Here is a 25,360-nt window from a genome sequence, read left to right as displayed (position 1 = left end):
TATTTTGCTCTTTAGACACACCTAGTCCAAAGCTCTGATATATTTAGTTCCTTGGCAGTTGGGTTCCTCAGCTGAGATTTTTAAAATGGAGTTCTGACACATATCAAAAGGCTGAACTAAATTGATTTTTCCTCCCCAAGATAAAGGGTTCTCATTTTCTTTATTACTAACGTATCAATTTGAGAAGTACTAGGAAGCTAAAGTTTAAAACTGGCATGCACAAACAGGAAATATATTTGGTTGCATTTCCTTTTGTTAATCATGCCTCATCAGATCCAAGTTCAAAGAATGACATTTGAGAGGCGTCTTGGTTGGGGGTTAGAGAGCTAGCCTTGAAGCCATGAAGACATGGGTTCAAATCTTAGCTCTCAGACATACTGGCTATGTGACCCTGGACAAGTCACTTAACCTCTCACTGCCGCTGGCTGTAAGATGTAGAAAGAATGCTAATTCTCCATTGATAGAAGGAATTTCTTCTGATGCTGATGAAATAATAGGTTCAGCTTGAAAAAAACAAACCCTTAACACCAATAGCTATGAACAGATGTGCTCTCTTAAGGTGATAAGATGACTGGTATGAGAATCATGTTGCAGGCATTCGACAAATGTGCTCTGAACACTGCATTTTAAAGAGATATCTCCCCATCATAAATTTTTCTGCAGCGGTTTATCAAAGTCTCAGCTGCTAGATCTATAAGCTTTCTTTCCTGCATTTTTTCCATGACAGAAAAAAAAATGCCACTCTAGAGACACCATAATAGCTACTGATTTAATGGGTCTGAATTTAATGTATTGATACAAAAAAATTCTTGCTTAAACGCAGCCTTTGGGAAAGGAGTAGACTTAATCACTTCAGTGATGAACTGTGGCTCTGAAAAATTATAAAAAAAAATTTAGCCCTATTTCACACAGAATAATTACAGAAATGGTTCTGTACCTTTTATTGGGTCACAAGCCACTTAGGGAGAAGGAGATTTAATATCTCAGGCCTTTTGAATTGCAGTGGGCCAAAACATGATATATAAATTTTCAGTTGTTGGAGAGGGATTTTTAAAAATTATTTTAATCCATCAAAAAGTGTGTGTGTGTGTTTAATTATACGGTTGGGAAAAAAATGTACAGATTGCTTTTTAGCCAGGAACAGGCATTGGACAGCTTGCTATTATTATAAAAATGGAAATCTTTCAGGGAGGTAATTTCCTCCGTGCAGTTTTCTAAGCACATCAAGCATGACAAGTGCGATAGCCATCTGTAAGGTAAAGTCTTTAAGAAGTCCATGCAATTCCCACTACATGAAATCCTCTGAAAAGACCCTAGGTCATTCCTTGGCACGGGTTAGTTCCTGGTCCCATTCGTGACCCCAGAAGTTAAGACTTCAAGGGAGCTATCAAAATAACAGGGGTGCTTTTTTTGCCTTTGGCTATCTTAGGCAAGTAAATCCCAGATATTGAAATTCTAAACATGTCCATCAGTCAACCTTTCAATGGTTGAAGAAAAAGGCTGAAAATACATTAGACTCTCAAATACGATGCTGGGAAGCTAAGAAAAATTTAGAAATGGTTTTACTGTGAAATCAGCACTGGCTATTCTCAATAGTAACTGAAAAAATAGAATCCTGTCTACTCTCCATAATAGCTCCTGAGAGTTTTCAAGAAGGAAGCTAGGGGATGAGTCTGTAGCTCTATTTCAACATTCTGTCTCTGTAACTGATTCACAAGTCCTTATCTGCTGTGACCTAGGATTTAAAGCCTTGGGTCAAAATGTCAGCTAAGCATTTGAAAGATTTCCTTTTCTGTGCACTTATCTACGAAGGAAGGGGGAATTACTTTTCTCTCTCCCTTTCCATCTCCCAAGCCTTTTACTCATAGTTTCTGGGAGATTCCAGAAAATTCTGAAGTATATTGCAAATAGAAAACAAGAAAATAACAAGAATATTCATCTCCATTGGAAAGATGACATTTGTTAATGAGAAACATGGAAAAGTAACAATTAATATTTTATCAATTATCTCTAAGAGAAAGGGTGGTATGGGAGAAAGAGCACTGGCACGGAAGACAGAGGACCTGGATTCTAATCCTACCACTGCCTCTTACTATCTGTATGACCTTTGGAAAGTCATTTCACCTCTCTGGGCCAGTTTCTTCTCCTGTAAAATAAAGGGATTGGACTAGAAGAATCTCTAAGGTCTCTTTCAGCTCTAGAACTATGATTCTCTGCATTCTTTTTATGCCGATTAGGAAAATTGTTGTTAACTTGAATGCTCATCTTATCACTTTCTTGATATATTTTGATAAGACAAGGAAAAGCACCTATAATAAGTTTCCAAGAAGAAAACTGCTTCCTAGTATCACATTTTATGATGCATTTAAGTTTTCAGTATCAAAGAATCTTCAGTCGTCCAGAATTGACCTTCTAATAGCAGTGCCAAGTAGCTTCATTCGTGCAATTTTCCATAAAATTTTACTGGTAGTAAAGCCATTCCAAACCCAGTCAAAATAACAAGTGTACTTCTCACATTTCTGAAATGAACAGACCCTTGAATCAATTTAGTTCAACCAAGCTTTTGATGGAGCTGTTAGGACAGCAACATGGAAGTGGTTTTCTCGGGACTTGCATTTGCCTATGGCATGGTACCGCCTCCTTTTCTATTCCCATTACAGATATGTGTGTGAAACTTCCAGAATCATAATTTTCTGACAGCTCAACACATATGATGCTGCCTTTGCACAGAGAATACTATTATAGAAATCTATGACTTTCTTATTATAGAAACGCCTTCATTGCATGCAGAATGACATTTGACTTTTTTGTTTCTTTAAGTGGAATGGGGATGTGACTTGATCTAGCTAATAGCATGTTTATCCATGTTTGCCTCTATAAGAAGCGACTGGATTAGAGCAGACTTTTTCATGTCAAGCTGACATTTTCTTTGTATTTCAGTCTTTGCAACAGTTGAAAATTATTTGCTTGGGATATTCTAAGGGCTTCAGTTGCTTCCTTCTTGCTTGCTGATTAATAAGAAACAAAATTTGTGCACAGATGGAATAAAAAAGATCTGTAAGCAGCCTATAGGAATGCGCGTCAGACCAACTGGAACTCCAGGCAGCTTTGCACTGGCTTTTAAAGGCTCGGGGGTAAAACATCAGGTATCATCACCTCACTTGTATCTTGATGAAAAGTGAATGGATTTCCCATTTCCCTCCTTGTAGGCCCTCAAGGATGATGATGCTGAAACTGGCTTGACTGATGGAGAAGAAAAAGAAGAACCCAAAGAAGAAGAAAAACTAGGGAAACTCCAGTACTCATTGGATTATGACTTCCAGAACAATCAGGTTTGGGGAAAAAAATAAAATAACTTCCAGTTCTGTTGCATTTTCTAAATAGCTAAGTAAAAACTGATACTTGGGTGTTTTGGACAGATTATAATAATAACTAGAATTTATGAAGGGTTTTAAAGAGATAAGTGGCACATTTGGAGTTAGGAAAACCTGAGTTCAAATCCTACTTCAAATACTTACTAGCTGTGTGGACCTGGGTAAATTACTTAACTTCTGTCTGCCTCAGTTTTCTCATGTGTAAAATGGGGGTAATCATAGAATTTACCTCTAGGAGTTGTTTTGAAGATCCAGTAAGATTACAGAGAGAGAGCGCTTTATAAACCTTAAAGCACTATATAAATACTGCATGTTATTATTTGATCAGTGTTTTATATGCGGTAACATGGGAAATGCAAATAACAAAACTGCCCGAGAAATAACTTGCAATTACAGTTAGTAATGGATTTTTCCAATTTGACTCCTAGCAATTTATAACCATAGTTTTCAGCCTATTATCACCCTTTCTGACATTTGATGCTCTGTCAAAGTAAACAAATATTAACTGACCTCTTGGAAAAAAGGAGAGGATCACTGGCTTTAGAATCAGAGAACTTGAATTCAAATTCAGCCTCTGTAACTAACTGCCTCCACGACCTCAGACAAATCATTTCAACTTCTGGGGCCTCCTCCTCTGTAAAAGATGGGAGTTGGGCTAGATGCCTCTGGGATCCCTTCCAGCTGTAGACCTATGAATCTATGAAGCAATATGCAATGCCTGACATTAGGTACTGTGAGACAGACAGTGATGAGTAAAACATAGTCCTTGCCTTTTAAAAGCTCAAAAATCTAATTGCAGGAATCAATCAGTAATCAATAAACATATATTAAGTACCTACTATGTGCCAGTGAGCACTGGGTTGTTTATAGATAGGAGGTAAGTTGACAATGTGATAATTACCAAGATAGAGAGTTTTTTAAGTACTACAGGAGTTCAAAGGAGGAACGACTCTCATGGAATCTAGTAGAGTGGAAGTTAATCACCAAAATGGTGAACCCTAGGGAAGTTCATGAAATGAACAAAAATACAAAATGGCTCCCTGCCTTACATATTCCTCTTTTGCATCCACAGCGTCCATGGTAGAATGGTAAACGAGGTGCAGAGGGTACTAAAAATTACCCAATTTTTAGACTATGTACAAACATTGATGGAATTGTTGGCATTTTTACTGTAAAATCTCTTGGTCCAAAGACCAAGTTGAGATGCTGCTGCAGGAACTACACCAGAGTTCTGGGCTGTCTCCATTAAAGTCTGAGGAGAGATAGTTACCAAGATGGTAATGGTGATGTTTTGACTTACCTGGCACTTGCTGCCCCCTATCACTCCCCCCGGGTGCCTTGTTCCTTCAACTAGGTTGGCTTGCTTGCCCTGTATATGGCAGTTGATTAAGCTAGAAGCAGGACCAGGGGTCAGGTAGGTGATACAACTGTTAAGGTCCTCAAGGATCTTAGAGAGGGAAATATTCTAAAAATATGAAAAGGCTAGCAGATTATGCTTCTGGGGGGAAAAAAGACAACAACAAAACAGTTACTGAGAAGATATAAGCAACTACTCTATTATTTCTATAAAAATATGTGTAATTATATACTGTTTACATGTTGAGCATCCTTGATGAAAACATTAGACAAGATCACATTAGCATAGATTTAGAAATGTAATGAACCTTAGAAGAGATAAGAAGACAAAAGATACTTCTCTGAATTGTACCTCTGGTTCCTGAGAGATGAAGAAAATTCTTGCCAAAGGAGCAGACTTAGCAAGGCTTTTGCCAAACTTATAATAAGTGCTGTCACCTTTTCTAAAAAGAGCATAAGACTGTTTCAGCTGAATGCATCAGCTAAATCTGAAGCTGAACAAGATGGATACTACAGTTCCTGTTGAGTAGCAACCCCAGCTGATCAGAGGAATAGCTTAAAAATGTAGCATCAGGGAATTAGTTCAGCAGATTAACTAATGCAGTTGAGACACTGTGTCTAATGAGGTGTTAGCACAGCACAGCATGGTTCATCTTAGCTTAGCAAAAGTAGTATGTATTCAATGTATAAGCTATGCCCATCAAGAAACTTTTGGAGACAGAGGATTGTGAGTTGCACTGGCCATATTTCCTACACTTTAGCCTTCGTACCCTGGAACTTGAAGTGTGTACCCATTCTGCCCATGGACACTTACTGGGAGTATTAGCAAGATGTGATTCAAGTATATGGGCATAATATTAAGTAAATATTATGTGTTCGGTGTGCATTTTTTTGGCGAGGCAATTAGGGTTAAGTGACTTGTCCAGAGTCACACAGCTAGTAAGTTTCAAATATCTGAGTCTGGATTTGAATTCAGGTCTTCCTGACTCCAGAGCTGGTGCTCTATCTATGTGCCACCTAGCTGCCCTTCGATGTGCATTTTTTCAGTAAATATTTTGATTAATGTTAATTGAGTATTAGTAGCTGATTTATTAATGGGAAATATACCAGTGTGGGTTCATGAGTTAGAAGGAATAGTCAGCCACAGGGATTACACCTAATATACAGACAGCATTATTACTATAGCCACTGGCCATCCTCTGGGTAAACCTCCCCCTTACAGTGTGAAGTCAGGTTGAGGGGAAATGAGCTACAGAGAGAGAAGTATTGAGGAAGATAGTAAAGGTATCAACAATATTACTTGCTACATTGTGGGTTGGCTTGCACCTGACCATCACTTCACTAGAAAAATCAAAATGTATAAGAAACCTATATGATTCTAATTTTGCATTTTCTAATAGAAATAAAAATTACTGTTTCATATTAATTATTCTTAGTTTGGTTACTTCTTCTAGATGGATTTGCATTAGGTTATAAGTAGCTTTTTAAAGAGCTATATTCATAAGAGAATAAAGTGTTCTGATGTTCTGTGTTCCCACTCTGGTGAGAATACATCTCCTATTGTAATAGATAGCTAGGTAGGTAGGTAGGTAGGTAGATAGATAGATAGATTATAGGAGGAGGAAAGAGAGAAGAAAGGGAAGGAGAAAGAGATGAAGAGAGAGGGAAGGAGGGGAGAAAGAGAATGAGAATCAGAATATGGACACAATTTGAGATTCTACCTGATAAAATTTTTGGCATTATACACAAGGTTTTCTGCAATTCAATTTGTTAAATGAATGATTGATACTCAGTAGGAAGAAAAGAATCTAAAAAACACTGAAAAACCTAAGCCTGCATTCTAATAACAAAAATGTACATCCTTCCTTAGCAGAAATAGTGGGCCCCATTAGAATGCCATTGGGGAGCTCACTTAATATTTTGCCAACAAGAAAATCGGTGACAATACTTTCTTGGACGAGAGTCTGAGAAAGAAGGAAATGGGTAACTTTACATTTTCAAACCAGAATTTTCCAACAGTTTTATAATTAGAAATAATCAGTGCTCCCTTTACAACAATATTGCAGGTTTGATTTCTCAGAAGTGAAAAATGGGTTTGATTTGTGAAGCAAATGACTTCCTGATTGTGCAAATTGTTAGCTAAACAGTGGATACAAAATACTGCAGAACAGTATGCAAAGAGGTGGATTTTTTGATGTTTTCCTGGTGCACATTTAAAAATCTCAGGCCAACTTGCCTGTATTGTTTGGCTATCTTACAGCATCTCCTTTCCTATCTAAATCTTTAAAATAGTATGCTGATGTTGCAAAAGGCAATGAAAGCAATAAACCAGAAAGCCCATTACCATTGAAAGCATCAGGCTGGGATTGCAGTTGAGTCATGCTGACCACATCACACTTAAGAGCAGAGTGGTTCAGTTGTGTACAGAATGGGTTGGCCTGGGTTTTTTAGTGAATTTCTTTTTTTACTCAATTAGCTAAAACTCCTGGATCCATTTTTTACTCTTGAATGAGTAAAGCTCTGTAGTAGATCAAGACCCTATAGTTTTATTTGTGAACTTTTACATTCCTAGGCTAATACATGGGGGATCGCTCAGTAGTCTGTCCCCAGAACCTTTGGTGGTATGACAACTACAATGGCCTAGCTATGGCTGGGTTTTAGATCTCTCTTCCCATGCAAGAACAATGACCAATAAGCCAGTAAACAAGCAGGAAGACATCCATTAATGGAGAAACAAACTTGAAGATGAACACAGAGATTATTTGTGTATTTGGTTAAAAACATAATCTTTGTCATTTTGACATTAGAAAACACATCAGTTTTCATTTTGCTATGCAAAACTAAAATCATAGCATCGTGGTATGATGTGTGAGTGTTAGAACAGGAAGAAATTTTAGAAATCGTCTCCAGGGTTTCTTAACCTGTCTGTGAACTTCTTTTAATATTTTGATGGCTGCATTTCAATATACTTGGTTTTCTTACTGATCCCAGGCATTTTATTTTACATCCTTCAAAAAAAAAGTTTTCTGAGGTGTCTATAGGCTTCACCAGATTGTCAAAGGGGTCATAACACAAATAAAGATCAAGAACTGCCTGATCTAGCCCACCCTGTCCTTTTATAGATGAGGAAGAAAGCACCTCAGATGAGTAATATGACTGGTCATAGTCCCATAGCTAATTTATGATACACCTAAGATGCAAGTCCACATCTTCTGATGGCTTTCACACAACCATGTTTCCTCTCTGATTTAGTCTTCATCTATCAAAAAGATAATATTAATTAGGCTATAACTAAAATGAATCATTGCCAGATATTTGTCCCAAAGTGAAGGTCAAGTGTGAAGGAGACTGAATGATCTAATTTTCTCATCCAAAATGCTCCCTATTTTCTAAGAAATTTATATTTAACTGGTTGAAGGGGGCTGCTTTAGAATAGAAACTGCTTAGTTATAATTATAGATGTATGATTGTTTAACAATGTATTTCCATCTACAAATCATGCCCTTCAAAGAAAAATAATGCACAAGGGCTTTTAGCAACTGGAAAGTTATTTGATTGCAACCCTTTTGCAAATATGAATTCCATATTTAACTGTAATCAGCAGCCCTTTAAAAGCCTCTTTTGTGCTTAAAACCAGGCTTCCTAGAGCCTGCATCTGCCATAATTGGTTCAGCATCCCTTCATTTGCCTTCTGTGATTCAGGTTCCTACAGGGATGGAAGTTTATTAAAAAGCAAAAAATTAAAAAGTGAAAGGGGGAGAAATGCTGGAAATGGTGCATGTGTAAATAAGTCAATGCCCCCTCCCCCAAAAAATAGCTATTTAATGATTTTACCTGATGTTTGGGTTTTGTTTTTCCTCTTTCCTCTTAGCTCTTGGTAGGTATCATCCAAGCAGCAGAGCTTCCTGCCTTAGATATGGGTGGTACATCAGATCCCTACGTGAAAGTGTTCTTGCTGCCTGATAAAAAGAAGAAATTTGAGACAAAAGTCCACAGAAAGACTCTTAACCCTGTCTTCAATGAGCAGTTTACTTTCAAGGTATTTTTTTGAATAATGTCATCATTATTTTCTTTAGTTGCGTGTGGATTCTAACAGTTCATCTAACTTCACAAAATTTCTGATACACAATTTATGACCCCAGGTCCCCATAGTTTTCTTTTTCGTATAAAAATTTTCCTAAGTCTTTATTTTGATCCAGTGACTTAAGGGGAGGGTATTCTCTGTAAGGGTCAGACACCCAATTATTTTAATATGGATTTCATGTGTCTTAAAATAATACGTTTATAATCGTTTACCAAAAAAAAAAAAAAAAAAAACTGACTCACAGGGTACATGTAAAATTTAGTTTATTTCTGAATTGTAAGTGGAATAAACACATAACATGTCCTTTGGAAGTCCTGTGTGTGTGCACAACATTGCTGAATAAAACCACATAACTTAACTTACTATCAAGAATTATCTTAATATTTTGGTTTTTTCTGGAATCTAATCTCCTCCTGTTATTTTTGGCCTTTCCTTTGGTGTGTTCCATCTTTGCGTGACAGTTTCCCTTCACAGAAAGAACTAGAGGAAATTTTGACCTCTACAATAACTCAGCAAGAGTGATCTCCCTGAAGACCAACAGGGGTGGGGAACCAGGAGTCCTTGGTGAGGACCACATGTGGCCTCGAGGTCACAGGTTCCCCACCCCTGCGGGCCATAGCTGCATATATAAGTTTTGGGGATTTTAGCTTGAAACCATTCATAAAATTATCACCTTGAGGATAGTCTTTAGTGGACTCTTTTATGTGAGAATATTTTGTTTTTTTTAAATCCATGACTGGAAGCAATAAATTTCTGAGAAATGAAATGTCTATGTATTGAAAAGCATCTCTCCCTATCAATTTAGTTCATATCCTACATAGGTCAGCAGGATGGCAAACATTTTAGTAGAAGATAGATGGGTGTAGGTGGCAGTGTCCCAAACCTCACTTCCAGTCTTGTTTCAAAATGTTTTTTTCAGTTCCCCAAGAGTTTTCAAAGCAAACAGTCTCCTGATTATTAGTCAATTAAAGAGGTTCATACTCTGTCTTTAATTAGCACTTCTTCTAGATCCATATAAGTAGTAATTGAGAGAATTAAATGGGAATATTTCTTTTATACAAACCTAGTCATAGTGTTGAAATTCCACAAAACCAGAAAAAAAGAGGAAATATTACAAATAAATAAATTTATTTATTAATATTAAATTAATAATAAAATGATAATGTCAATAATGAATATAAAATCAATAATAATAAAATAAAAATAATTTCTTAACAAATTAAAGTAATAAAAATAAATTACTTACAATATCAAAAACATTCTAGTTGTACCCTTTTATTCCTGGGAGAACATAATAATTAATAGTAATAGCATATATATATAGACATATATACATAGACCTACATAGACATATATAATAGGTAGATAGATAGTTGTGGTTCAATTTTTCACTCATGTCAAACTCTTCATGACCCCACAGACCATAGTACCCTAATACTGTCCATGTGTTTTCTTGGCAAAGATATTAGAGTGATTTGCCATTACCTTCATGTATGTGTGTATATAGCATATGCATATATGCACATATATATCATATACACACATACATATGTGTGTGTATATACATAAAATGCTTTAAAGTTTGAAAAGCACTTTAACATAGATTATTTCATTTGATCTTCATGACAACCTCATGAAAGATCCCCAATTTACATATAAGGCAGTTGAAGAGGGGGCCTAACATGACATTCTACTTCCAGTTGACTTTGCCCTGACTATCTCCCACTCCTGGTATGTACCCCCTCCTCATTTTTAAATCTTAGAATGCCTAGTTTCCTTCTATGATTAGTTGGAGTACTACTGCTTTCTACATGAATTATTTCCTAGTCCCTTCAGTTGCTACTGTCTTCCCCTCAAAGTCACCATATGGCCATTTTGTTTCTAATAAATAAATATGCGTAAGTTAGTGTGTGGTTTTATCTGGCCAACCATGATGCTATCTTCACTTATTTTCATGCCTTATTTTATAACATGATAAGGTTGGTCAGCCGTGATCATCATTTTAAGGTTCAGTTCAAGAAACACAGAGTGATAAATGCCCACACTGAAAGTTTAACAATCGGCTCGAGACCCAGTTTGAGTTGGCTCTAGCACACCTTTAAATACTATAGTATCCTAAAACCTAGATAGCAACCTGAAATGTTTTATTCACAAACTTTAGAAGGATATTTGCATTTAAAACCCAAAAGCATATTTTTAATCTGGTGTCTATGGAGCTAGAAGAAACAATTAATTAGGGTACTTTTATAGTAGAAACAAAGAGAGTCAAACCAATGTCTATTTATTCTAGCTAGGGGTAGAGCAATGGGGGCATTTGTCAACAATGACCACCAGTCCTAGCAATTTGACCATATCAGACTCCTGCTTCCTCCCACAATCCACAGATAAACACAGGTTATGAGCTCCTTGAAAGCAGGGACTGTCTTTCGCCTTTCTTCACATTTCACATCCTCAGCTCTTAGCACAGTGTCTGGCACATTGTAGGTACTTAATAAATGCTTATTAACCTGACAAGCTAGTAGTAAGACATCCCAGGGTTCCCCACTCTCATAGGAACACAAGGCAAGAACACATCATCCCCATGACAACTAGTCCTTAAGTCTGAATTCAGGAATGGAATCCCAGGCATTGGAGGCATAGAGTGCCCCCAAGTAAAAAGTCTCATTTGTTTCCTGACTGGGGAATCATTCATAGTCTGCATTCATACTCACATAATAACCTTTCCAATACAACTGAGAAATGAGGAGAGAAGGAGGTCAGATTGCCAGAATCAGAGGAATTATCAATGCTGATAAACATCAATCTAGACTCACTCTATTTCTTTTTTCTTTTACTGGGAGGTGGGATGTGAGGAATAAGGAATGGGCAGCATCTAATACGAATGCAGTCTTAGCTGTACCCATATGCTTGATTTCTCACCTCCCGTCATGCTCCTGTGCTCTCACTCCCTCTCAGCTTCTGTGCTATGACAGGAAAGTTCACTTGATGGTAGCTATGTGGTGTGAATAAAGCTCTCTCTAAATTTGTTCCCCTCTTTCTGGTCACCTTTTTTTTTTCAAGGAATCCCTTGTTGTTAGCTTTCAAGAATTTAAGCTGCTAATAATTATAGTTGATCAACTGTGTTACCATGCATTCAAAATATCAACTACCAACAAAATCATTGCATTTTATGTATAATTCATCTGTTATCTTAGAAACTTATTTTTGAGTTTTTTTTTAAATCGGTGAGGGTCAACTATTTAATAAATTAACCCACCCCAGCCATATACTCATTTTATTAGGAACTTTCTCAAGGCAATACTTTAAACTAAAAGGCAGGGCTCAGATGGTGAAAATTTCAGGGCTTGTGACAGAACAATAAGAAAACTATTATTTGGGGTCAGGTAAAGGATTTGTGCTGCCTTGCAAATTACATCATATAGGTAAATCACCTAATCCACGTATATATATATATATATATATACATATATATATATATATATATATATAAGGTCAGCCCTACTCTACACAGTGGCAGAAAACCTGATTGATTTAGTTCAATTCAGTTTTATTTTTAATTAGTCAACCCAATGTAAAATGTAATAAAAAGGTTTGGGGGAAATGTAAAAGTAACTTGTTGATTGTCTAAATTTTGTACTTTTCAATCCATTTTTTTGGTATTACTCAAAAAGAGCAAAAGAGATAGATTCAGAGAAATTAAACCATCAGGTTTACCAAAAGTTAATATATGTTGTAGTTTATATATGCACAATTAAAAGAGGCAATGTGGTGTAATGAATAGGGATCTGACCTTGAAGACAGGAAGAGCTAGATTTTACATATATGGCCCATATGACCCTGGGCAAGGCAACTCTAAGGCTTAAAGTTACACAGCAGGTGCTAACTGCATTGAGGGAGGGAGTTTTCTCTCCTTGGAGTTCGTAAAAGTCATTAAAGTTCATAGGTTCAGTCTTTATTCCCTCATATACAGATTAACACTTTCAAGGTAATGCATTAAGAATACTTATAAAATTTTTTAAATGGCTAATTAACATCCTACCATAAATACTTCACCCCTGAGCTTCAGATTTAGCTAAAGTTTGCTTGGAGGATAGGGTAGGGTGTGGGGCAGAAGGGGGTGGGAATAGACAGAGGGAATGTTGAAGGAGGGAAGGTTGGTGACTACTGATGAAATGACCATTAACTTAGATGTACTAAATCTTTTTAAATGGGAGAAACAAATGACCTGCCAATCCTGAATCTATATTAACATGCCTTCCCTTTTTAATCATCCATAGGAAAAGCTCGGGGAAAATTTTGAAGGTTATAAAACAGGCATGAAAATAAAAAGGCAGAAAAATAAAAACTATAAACCTGATTTAAGGTTAAAATATTCTTAATTTTTTGAATGTATTATCTTAATTGGAAAGATGTTAGATAATATAGATAAATTGTAAGCTCCTCTATTTGATTGTAAGCTTCTCCAGGGCAGGGACTGACTCTTTTGCCTCTTTTTGTATCTTCTATGCTTAGTACATTGTCTGACACATAGTAGGTATTTAACAAATGTTTATTATTGATTATTTGCATCTTACATGCCCTCAAGAAGCTCAGTCTAATGGGGGAGAAAACATTCAAACAACTATGTACAAACAAGTTCTAGTATTATAGGAGAAATTTAAGATAATCTACAGAGAGAAGGCACAGGCATTAAAGGGGATCAGGAGAGCTTTCCTGTAATTTTTTGAAGTATGCAATGAAAATTTGAAGTTCAAGGTGATAGCTTCTTTATGAAATAAGCAATACCAAATAAATTTTTTAAATTATAAACATTTTAAGGAATTGAAACACTTATTTGATAATATAGCAAAATATCTTACCTCTTATTTCCATTTATGATATGTAAGTAATTGAGGAATTTTAACTGGACCATAAGATAACCATTTTTTACCACAAATATGGTAGGAAGTATATTAAAATCAACTAAGCCTTCAACACAAGTCTGAATAATTTCTTAATTAACTCTTTCTAGCCAGCTACTAGAGTGTAACTTAACTAATTTACATTACTTTTCCTGAATTCTAAAAAATGCCATTAATAAATATCCCAACCCAGCACATTTATCCTGGGAACATTTGAACAGCTGGGGGATTTAACAGGATTTAGCATTCTCCTAACCACACATTTTTTAGGTGTGTCACGCCTGAGAAATATTATATAATAATAATATTGTAAATAATCATTTCTCAGTTAAAAACTTACTAATAAGCAAATGACTTAAAGAGGATAAGACAACTTGGGAGGTGCATTTCAATCATCCAATTGTCTAGAGACTTATTTATTAATTAAATTTAGTGGAACATTTTTGTGTCCATTGAGTACTGACACTCTGACAGGTGCTAAGGATTCAAAAAGCAAGCAAAAACAAATATTCTTTCATTAGGAGAAAGGGAGGTAGTTATAATATATAAAAGAAGAAAAGTGAATACAAAGTTATTTCAGGAGGGAGAGAATACTAATGACTGTAGGGATCAAGTGAGGCTCCTAGGCTATGGTATTGCAGTTGTTTAAAAGAATTCATGGACCTTTCAAAATGTGTAAGCTACTCTTATGAATAAGTTACTCATTTTAAGCAGCTGACTCATTTTAGCAAGAAATCTTTACTACAAGGAAACGAATTCTAACAGTAGCCTATGCAATTGACTTGCTTTGTGTGTTTTTCTTGAAGAGACGCATGCATCTTCTCAGTTTTGATAGTGTGGCCATGCAGGAATTATTGTTCTTATTAAGATTGTTAACAAGCTACTGAATCTCTGAGGCAAAGAGATAAATGAGTGTTGTAGCCTCATTTTCCCCTGAATAATTCAAGTCTCAGAAAGTAAAGTCAAGTGACTCAATTAAAAAAAAAAAGAAAACACCACCACCATAATTTTCTTCTAGTGCTGCTTATTAAAAACATGGCTATTAAAAGCTAAGTACTGTAAACTAATTTGCATTATAGCAAGTTGTTCTCTATTTTCTGAGCCAGACCTTTCATCTCTCTCTATTTTATTTATTTATTTATTTTTTGTTAATCTAGGTGCCCTACTCGGAATTAGGAGGAAAAACTCTGGTGATGGCAGTCTATGATTTTGACCGTTTCTCCAAGCATGATATCATTGGAGAGTTTAAAGTAGCCATGAATACAGTGGACTTTGGCCATGTAACTGAAGAATGGAGGGATTTGCAAAGTGCTGAAAAGGAAGAGGTAAGAAAATCATTGCTATTTTCTTGTTTTATGCTAATCTCTCCTATTGTCCTCTATGCTTATTTATTAATTAATTACATAGAGAAAGATGCTGTTGACCAAGGTTATGCAAGATTCTGGGCTACTGATCAAATGCAGTCAAATATAGAATCCAAGAAATTGACAGTCTCCTAAAAAGCATATAGGCTTTGCCAGTAATCCATAAAAGAAAATGAAGAGATTGATGCATCGCATCTATAAACAATTCCCACGTTCACTTTCATTTGACACAAAAATACTCTTATGAATATGTCCCAAAGGGGCTACAAAAATCTTTTGTCCTCAAAAGGACAGCAAAAAAATATGATGTCTCCTTACTTCTTCTATAGTCATTCTGATATTTTCTACTCTGGATTACCTATCTAACAGGAGGAAGAAAAACGGCATGTTTTCCATAATTATTTCTCTTGCTAGAAGACAATTTATTGTTCCTCCTAAAGACAGGCTGAGCATGATGGGTGAAACATTAGATGGAATTCACAAAGGCTGAGACTTTAATCCATTTTTTTTTAATGGCTCCTCTTTTGACAGTGCTTTTCACGGAGTTTTCCCCCTTCACTTTAATAGTACAGTGCATTGTTTTTTAGCTATTTAAAATGGGAAGTTCAATATTTTCATTGCATTTAAACTATACCAGAATCGATTCTATTTGATTATACTTTGCCTGCACGGCATGACATAGCACAGCATGGACGTGTTGGAGTCTGTCTCGGCAGCCCAAAGGGAACAGTCTAAACAGCTGTTTGACTCACTGAATTACTAAGGCTGTCCCATTTCCAGCCAGACTGCTACCATCACAGCACCAGTATTCTCAAATTACCTCTATTTCTGGTCTTCCAGATTATAAACTAGCTCAGTTGTGAATATTCTAAAAGTACAAATCACCATTTGGTGAGAAAAGGACCAAAGTAGCCTGGCAGAGAAGGGATTCAAACCTTCCCTGACATCTCTTTATCCAACGCATCTCCTCAGAGCCCTCAGAAAAATGGCGTCTGTTCTTGTTGAGTACCTCATAACGCCTCCAGTCAGCACGGTCACTAACCAGGATTTTCAGTTGTGCCAAGGCTGAATATATTTCAGTGAAAAAGGTCAGGTTGTTCATAATTGTTTCTATATCGTTATTGTCATTTTGTTTTTAGTGTTCATCCCGGTAGGATTTTTTTCTTTCTTATAGGACAGGGGATAAAGACAGGACCTATGATTTCACTAATATAGGGAATTTTCAGACAAGGAAACTCCCGATGCCTATCCAAGTCAGCACCTTCTCTGCAACTGAGAGTCTGAGAGGGTTGCCTAGAGCAGAAGGGTCAGTCACAGAGCCCACATAATGCTTCAGAGTGCTGCCTGATGCAGATCAAAATATAATTGGGAAATCTTCAACAAAATAAATAAAAACACAAACCTTAAATAATATTAATAGGTGGTTTTCTAAGTTAATGTGTGCACAGCTAGGTGGTGCAATGGATAGAATACTGGGCCTGGAGTCAGGAAAACTCATCTTTCTGAGTTCAAATACAGCCTCAGACACTTCCTAGCTGTGTGACCCTGGGCAAGTCACTTAACCCTGTTTGCCTCAGTTTCCTCATCTGTAAAATGAGCTGGAGAAGGAAATTGCAAACCATTCAAGTATCTTTGCCAAGAAAGCCCCAAATGGGGTCACAAAGAGTTGGACGTGACTGAAACAACTGAGCAACAACAAAGTGGTTCGCAGGAGTCCTTCTCTATGGTTTAGTGGCTCCCTTTCTTTCTGAGTTTGATACCACTGGCCTACAGTACTGAGAAGTCAAGCAACTTACCCAAGGTCACACAGTCAGTCCCATCAGAGCCAAGAACTGAATCCAGATCTTCTGAACTCTGAGGCTGGCTCTCTGTTTACTGTACCATGTTGCCTTTCTCTTATTTTTTGAGGTCTAAATAAAATGTCATCAATTTAAGGAAAAAATTCAAGTCATTCCAAAATGGGTGTTTTTTACTTTTCTTTTTAAATCAACTAACTTAACCAATGAGGTTAGTCAAAACTGGCCAATTATTTAGTGCATATAGCGAGTGCATTTATAGGTGCAAGCCAACACACACGCACATGTACTTCTGTACATGTACGTAGATGCTTACACAAATGTAGGTGTGTATATATATACACACACATGCATATACATTTGTGTACATGTGCATACATACATATGCCATGCATGTATGCCCATACCTACGTGTGTATGCTGTATTATGTGTATGTATATTGTGTAGACACATGTATGGATTCCCTACTTACATGTACTGACACAGAACAGAAACTTTTTTATCTATATTAATTTATTTGTTAATATAAATGTAGTGCTTAATTTATTATGACTAAGTCCTTTTCTAGCAACAAGGAGCCAAATGTCTGGATGCAAAGAGAAATAATGAGTCACTTATTCAGGATGTTTCCACATGTCTAGATGTGAACATCAAACAGACAAGCATTCAGACGTTTGAATTTTTCCATTTTTCTTCAAGTGTTTAACTGTACAATAATCTCTTCATGATCAGGGAACCAAGGGTCATGCTTCTTTTTGTAACCTCTAGTCACTGGCTAGCACGGTGCAAGCCCCTGAACCAGGAGAGCTGAAAAGTAGTCCAGGAAAGCTGGGTCTGGGGCTTGTAGAGTTTGTTAGGGATTGGAATGGAGACTGGACTTGTGATTTCATTTGTACAAGAGAACTCTGGGTGAGGAAACTCCCTTTATCAACACAGGTTGGCACTTTCTCTTCAACTTAGTCACAGAGAGCTGTCCTGAACATTGACAGGTTAAGTGACTTAACCAGGGCCACACCTCCAGTATGTGTCAAAGGTAGAATTGGAAGGGCGGTCTTTCTGACTTTGAGAGCGGCTTTCTATCCACTCTACCAAAACTGCCTCTCTTAAAAAGAAGTGTTTGGGTTTTTTTCTTAATGTTGTTATTGTTTTTAAAGCTCTTATGGGAAGGTTTCTAGGTCTTGGTGTCGTTTGCTTTGTTCTCTTTATGCACACAGCGTTTAGGAACATTTGGTAGAGATTCGGATTGTTCATCCTGGTGTCTTCATTAATGGTTGCCAACACTAGATTCACAGTCACAGTGTCCACCACAATGCTTGACAACACTCCTATGACTTCAGTATTCCCATCGATGTATCTTCCAGTCACCTGGATCAACTTTTTGGTTTCTAATAAATTTTCCCACTGTACATTTTAGTCCTTCAAAAGCATGGTAATGCCTTGGAGCTGATTTCTCTAATTTTCTCCATTTCCAAGTTCATGAATTCCAAAATGTTCGTCTGATCAACACTTCTTAACCGTGGAGCCTCTCTGTCTTGTTTGCTGCTCCTTATTCTCCCAGACCATCAGGCAGTTTTGTTTTCTCTTGCCTCCCTACCCTACCTGGCCCCTTGATCTGCCTTTTCAATGATGTCCTAGCCAGTACTTTGAATGTTTCCTTGACTGTCTGCTGCACGTTCCCAGACAGTCTCATCCCTAGGCGCACTGGACCCTTTTCCTTCAGTCCTTTCTGCTCCCCTACCTTAGTCTATTGAAGATAACAGAGTAAAGATTACAGCCATGCTGATTCTTTACATTATAATTTCATGCTATCTAGTGTTAGCTGGGTCCTTACTTTATCAAAGCTATCCTTTTATTCTTCTCTGTTTGTTTCTCTTTTACTTTTCCCACAATATTTCTCAATTTCCCCTAAGCTCCTAAACCTAATCACCTTGCCCCATCACCTTCAGAGTCCAAATTTGACTCATACTTTACTAGCATTAGGCCTTTCTGGTGGTAGTAAAGCTCAACTTTTCTCCAGTTCATTTTAAAATTCATCTATATCCTCTCCTTCCCTATGATTCAATTAGAAGGGTCTTGCCTTCTTTTCAAAGCAAAATAATGATAGCTAGCATTTATACAGCACTTTAAAGTTTGCAAAACACTTTCCATATATAATAATAATAGTTAACATTTATATGTTAACACTTTCAGGTTTGCAAAGCACTTTAAACATATAACATTAATGGTATTCACATTATATTCTAAGGCTTGCAAAGTGCTTTATACATATTCTTTCATTTGATCTGGACAACAACTCTGTGACATGGGCACTCTTATTATCCTCATTTTACAGATGAGGAAACTGAGACTAAGTAGGTTAAGGGACTGGCTAAGGGTCACACAGCCTGTATGTAACTGAGGCAAGATTCAGACTCAGATTTTTCTGATTCCAAGTTGAGCCTTCTGTCCACTATCTGACATAACTACTCCTCTTGATTCTACCTATATCTCTTGAGAACATTACATCCTCTTAATCAGTCTGGAAACCTTGAAGACATCCATACTTTTTCTAATTAGTTAGCAAGGCTATTCTTGGAAAGACCCAGTGTTTACAGGGTCTTTCCTTTGCCTTCTAATCCCATCACCATGGGGCATCTCCAGTCATCCTGATCTACATCTTGATGTTGATCTACATCTATATCTATATATCTGTATATCCAGACTCAGATGGCTTTGGAGGAGAAAGTGAGATTGGTGCCTTTGCACAGCCCTCTCTCACTTAAATCCAATTTACTTGCAAGCCATGTCATCACCTTCCTGATGTCATGGTCCTCTTCAAGAACAAAGGACAAACATTAACAATCCCACTACGGTGTTCCTATGCTCATTAACTTGGACCCAAACTATTTCATTTGCCCATTAATTGGTCCTTCTTCTTTTTAGTCTCTCTCTACTCCAATCTACTTTATATACCACTGTCAGAATAAACTAAGATATGATTCTGATTGTGTCACTTTCTTGTTAATAAACTTTCATTTGTTTCCCATTGCCAAAAGAGTTAAATCTAAGGGGCAGGTAGGTGGTGCAGTGGAGAGAGCACTGGCCCTAAAGTCAGGAGTACCTGAGTTCAAATCCAGCCTCAGACCAAACACTTACTAGCTGTGTGACCCTGGGCAAGTCACTTAACCCCAATTGCCTAAAAATAAAAAAATAGAAAGAAAAAAGAGTTAAATCTAATACCCAATATATAGCATTGAAGACCTCCCATAAAATGTTCCCAACCTACTTTTCTAGATCTCTCCCATCATTACTCTTCAAGCACTCTTTAATCCAGCTAAATTAGTCTCATAAGGTGTGTCTTTTTGCCTCCAATATGCCATGTTTTTGGCCTGGAATATGTCTTTCTTCACTTCTAGATCTAAACCTAAGACCTCATGATCCCTGAAACTCCCTCCCTCAAACTCTGCTTATTGAAATAATCAAAGAATCTTTCAAAGCTCCATTCAAAGGCTACCTTTTCCATGAAGTTTTCTTTGATTGCCCCATCCAAAGGTATTTTCTGTCTTCTCTACCTTCCTATCACATTCTGCTAGTACCTCTCCTAGCACTTTTCTCTATTTTTTACTATAGCAATTTGCCTATTTAAGGCAGGGGCCTAATCACAGAAAAGTGGCAAATAATGAGGTATTAAGTTAAGTGTAAAAATGTTCCTAAAATGAACAATGACGAGCTATGACCCTGGTGACCCTTTGAAAAGTCAGTCCACTCAAATCGGATACTGAGGATCATAGGATCTTGGGTCCTAACCTGCCTAGAAAGAACCCCAGAGGCAATCTTGTCCAATATCCTCATTTCACAGATTAGGAAACTGAGGCCCAGAGATGTTATATGACTTGCCCAAGACCATATAGATAGTAAGAGTAAAATTTGGGGTTTGACTACAGATCATCTTACCTATGGCTAGGTGGTGCAGTAGATAGAGCACCAGGCTTAGAGTCCGGAAGAATTGAATTCAAATCCAGCTGTGTAACTCTGGGCAAATCACTTCACCCTGTTTGCCTTAGTTTCCTGACCTGGAAAATGAGCCAGAGAAGGAAACGACAAACAACTCCAGTATCTTTGCCACGAAAACCCATCATGGGAGTCAAATACAACTAAAATGACTAAAAAATTACAACCTCTGACTCCAGAGCCAGTGCTCTTCCACAATGCCCAACTCTTGATGGAAAGTACGAACGATAGCAAGAGCTGGCAAAGGAAAGGAGGCAATGAGAAGAGTGATAATAGCTAACATTTATATAGCGTCTGCAAGGTGCTTCACATGTATTATTTCATTCAATCCTCATAAGGAAATGAGGTAGATACTGTTATTATTCCCATTTTACAAGAAACTGAGACATAGAGGTTGAGATACAGCTAGTACGTGTCAGAGGCCACATTGGAACTCCAAGGCCAGTGTCTATCTGCTATACGAGCTTGGGGGAAAACCCCATGATTACAGAAGAGCCAAAGCCCAGGCAGATGCAGCCACCACATAGAAAGACGCCAATAAGAGTAAGTTGTTCATGCCTGACAGAATCCTGGTCCTTTTCTCTGTGGTGGCTGCCTCTGCCCAGACTTGTGCTCTCCCAGTCCATATGGCTTCTCATAGCCACACCTTCTCCACTCATGATCCCTTCTTTTCCCCATCTTCTTCTGCACATCTGGCCAGGAGCTGCCATTTTCTTAAGAATCTGATTTCCAAGTAGACTGACATAATTGACTTTTAAAGGTCAACCCCCTGGCAGTGCCCTCTCATTGTTCACCTTTAGCTCAACTCCTTATATTTAATTCACTCAGAGCACTTGTTCACACCTCATAATGGGATCATCTGGCCCTCCTCATTTTTATAGTTAAGTACCTCCTTATCAGCCCCTTTTCTATAATTAGGTCTGGGTCTTTAAATGGTCCAAGTCCATTACATGCCCATTTAATCTTCCCTCCCTCCAAAGGACAGAGCTCCTGGAGGGCAGAGACTGGGTCTTGTCCGTCTTTGTATTTTTCAGCGGCACCTAACGTGGGCCTTTTATTTGAAAGGTGCATATTAAATGTTGGCTAGATGTAATTGAATTGCTTCTCTATCTCTTTTTGCTTTCTTATCCTCTTTCTTTTTCCTTTACCTTCATACTGGACACATTTCTTCATTGACATAATCAAAAGAAATTGGTCTACTTTACATAGGAGTTTCCTTTTTTTTTTTTCAATACTTTGGCATTTTCCTTTATTACTATGTGAGAAACAGCAGAAAAAGAATTTCCAGTTTATGAAATAAATCTTTGGGAAACTACACCTGCAGACAGACTTCTCCGTAATAAATGGAGTAAGTTTCCAATTACATTTTCTATCCAAAGGATTACTTATTCTTGCCGTCGTATTCTATGTCTATTCCTGCTACTGTCCATTAACTGCAGAAAATTGTAATTGGGTGAATAAATTGAAGTCTTAGATTGACTTTCTTCTCTTGATTTTAGAAAAACTTTTTCCAGTTCACATGACTAATTTGGTTCCTGATTTTGGTTGTGGCTTCATCAGACAATTTGAAATGTTATTTTAATGCCAGGATCAACAAAAGAGCAGCAGCAGAATGATTCCTAAGGAAGTTAAGAGGAGTAAATTCAAGGCAATTCTTTCAGATCTCAGGTTTGTGCCACTGGACACTGGGTCTTTGTAGTTAGGAAATAGGAAGTGAAAACTGATTAAATCTATTCATTTTAGTCCTGTGTATTTTTAAAAGAAAAGGGGTAGAATCTGTCAAGACAGTAGGAAAATATAAAAGTTGTAAAGATCAGGAAACAATTATATGAGTAAGGATTTTATGTCACTCATACCTAGAGAAATTATAGTCTTACAACCTAGGAAAGGCAATTCACAATGAAAAGGATAGTATATATGAAAAATATGGGACATAAGGGTTAACCTTCTGAACTAAACACTAAATGGTTTGGGAAAAGGGGGATTTGGTCAGAGAGGTCTGCAAGTTGATCCCACTGTCGGAATGATCCCTCTGATATAAACATTGTCAGTATTTCCTCTCTGGTTTGGTTATAGCCCACTCACTCATAAAATAAGGGAGCATAGCAATAAGAGCACTGGTGAGGAGACTTGGGTTTAAATACAGAATCCTTCATACAAGGGATGGCTAACTGAAGTGACTAGGCAAGTCACTCCTTTTGGAGCCTCAGTATCCTCATCTGTCAAATGAGCCATTCTCAGTCTCCAAGGAGATTGTGCATGTAAAGTGCTCTGCACACCTAAAAACACTATGAAAATGTCAGTTTTTAATAATTCTTCATCCTGATAAACCTATTCTGACTTCTGAAGATGGACTCTGCCCTAGAATAATTGACACTTTTGTAGACTCAGAGATTTAAAAAGCATACATTATCTCATTGGAGCTTCTCAACAATTTTGGGAGAAACATAAAAGTGTTATCTCCATTTTACAAATGAGGGAACTAAGTCTCACAGAAGTTAATCAATGTGTCTGTGGCATGGGCCAATAGTTAGTGAACATAGAAAAGAAGAATCCCAGGTTTCTTCAAAGTTTCTTTCAAAGTCTAAGTTCATTGTTCTTGGCACTAAACATCATTTCGTCATTAACATTTCATCATTAAACAAATAATCAGAGTGAGCCCAGCCTTCCTTGTCTTGTTTTTGTTTTCTAATCACAGCAGTTTATCTCCTCTAAACTCAGCTGTCTGGGAGCCGGAGGCACAGGATAGAGGCGGGGTCATCTTTATATCCATTGGTTTCCTGGAATATTATTTATTTCCCCTCCAAAGAATTCTTGGAGACCAGAATCTCAAATGCCTAAATGGAGAATCAAAACTAGGTGTTTCACTATTCTTATAGACCTGGTCTTAGCATAACAGTAATTTAGCACATTCTTGAGATTTTCCTCCTTTTATGACTTTTCCAATTGGATCCAATCCAATGAGCATTGTGCAAGAATGGATACTGTGCTAAGATCTCGGGAGAAACAGATGAAATGTGGTGGGGGGGGGGAGTGCTGCCCTTCAGGATCTTACTTTCTTTTTCCTTTTCTCTCTTTTTTTTGGGAAGTGTAGAGGAAGGGAGACTGGATCTCCCTATCTCACCCAAGCTGGATGTTCAGCAGCATCCCGTGGTCTTATCCCACTACTGATCAGCACAGAAGCATTAACATAACCAGCTTCATTTTTCCAACTTGAGACACTGCAACCCTCTGGTAGCCTGGTGGCCAGCCACTCCTTAGGGGTTCACCATATTGGTACCATATTTAGGGCAGGCCCCCAATCAGCTTTACCCCTCTGCAGCTCAGATGTCCCAAACTCAAGCAACTGACCACCCTCAACCCTCGGAACAGAGATTATAGACTTATGCCATCCTGCCCACGGGAGCTTACATTCTACCCAAGGGGAATAGGGGAGAGGAATACAAGTTTCCTAATAATTCCTTCATTTCATATTTCTATCAAATTCTGGGAATCCCTCAGCCCCTTTAAGACTCAATTCACCTACCATCTCCTTCAAGTGTCTTTCTTCATTCCTCTAATTCTTGGTGCTCAACCCTCAACCCCAATGAAATTACTTTGGATTTGTTTTAACATACTTTATATTTAGTCATCTGTGTACATGTTATTCCCCCCGCCTAGAATAATGTAATTTTCTTGCTGCTGGGAACTCTTTCACTCTGTCTCTCCATCCATTGCCTTGAACCTCATAGGCATAAATGCTTACTGAATTGAGTTGAACTGAATTCTGAAAAATGAACCACTGCTGCCTTAGACTATTGCAAACATGGTTTATTTGAATCTTTAAGGTTAGAGCTTGATTCAGAACTTTCCATATTTTAATAACCCTAGGAAGACTTTCTGTACCCTGACCACTGATCGCATGTAAATAATTTGAACTGGCTACAGGATATCATTTCCCTTTTTCCTATTCATTATTTCTGATACCTGACACCTTTTCTCCAAAGAAAAATATTAGAAAAAAGTGTTCCCAGAAATAAACAAGGCATTTTGATGAGCACTCAGGCAGCCCATGCAAAATGACTAGATTCAGTCAGTCCATTCCACAAACATTTATTAAGCACCAACTTTGTGCAAAGCACAATGCTAGGAATGGATTGTACAAAGACACAATAATCTCTATCCTTGGGTATTGTGTTCAGACTTTTTTCAGTCCTGTCTGGCCCTTTGTGACCCCATTTGGTGTTTTCTTGGCAAAAATACTGGACTGGTTTGCCATCTCCTTCTCCAGCTCATTTTACAGGTGAGAAAACTAAGGCAAACAGAAGTAAGTGATTTGCTCAGGGACACACAGCCAGACTGAATTTGAACTCAGATCTTCCTGACTCCAAGGCCAGCACTGTATTCACTGCATCACTTAGCTGCCCCTAGGTAACTTACATTCTGATGGAACATAGGGGCACACACACACACACACACCTACACAGTTAAATGAGTAGAAAATATAATATATGC

General features: G+C 37.5%; 1 protein-coding gene across 1 annotated transcript in view; it reads left to right on the top strand.

The window, feature by feature from the left end:
- SYT1 (synaptotagmin 1) overlaps window positions 1-25,360 on the top strand; it is a 484,861-nt gene that overhangs the window by 274,432 nt on the left and 185,069 nt on the right. The window contains exons 4-6 of the mRNA XM_027842531.1: window positions 3,210-3,332; window positions 8,602-8,769; window positions 14,873-15,040. Coding sequence (XP_027698332.1) covers window positions 3,210-3,332; window positions 8,602-8,769; window positions 14,873-15,040 — 459 coding nt within the window. The remainder of the gene's footprint in view (window positions 1-3,209; window positions 3,333-8,601; window positions 8,770-14,872; window positions 15,041-25,360) is intronic.

This window comes from Vombatus ursinus, unplaced genomic scaffold (assembly GCF_900497805.2).
Source record: "Vombatus ursinus unplaced genomic scaffold, bare-nosed wombat genome assembly UNPS02014874.1, whole genome shotgun sequence".
Lineage (NCBI taxonomy): Eukaryota > Metazoa > Chordata > Mammalia > Diprotodontia > Vombatidae > Vombatus > Vombatus ursinus.
The sequence above is the reverse complement of the archived record's forward strand: the minus strand, read 5'-3'. Positions and strand labels throughout refer to the sequence as shown.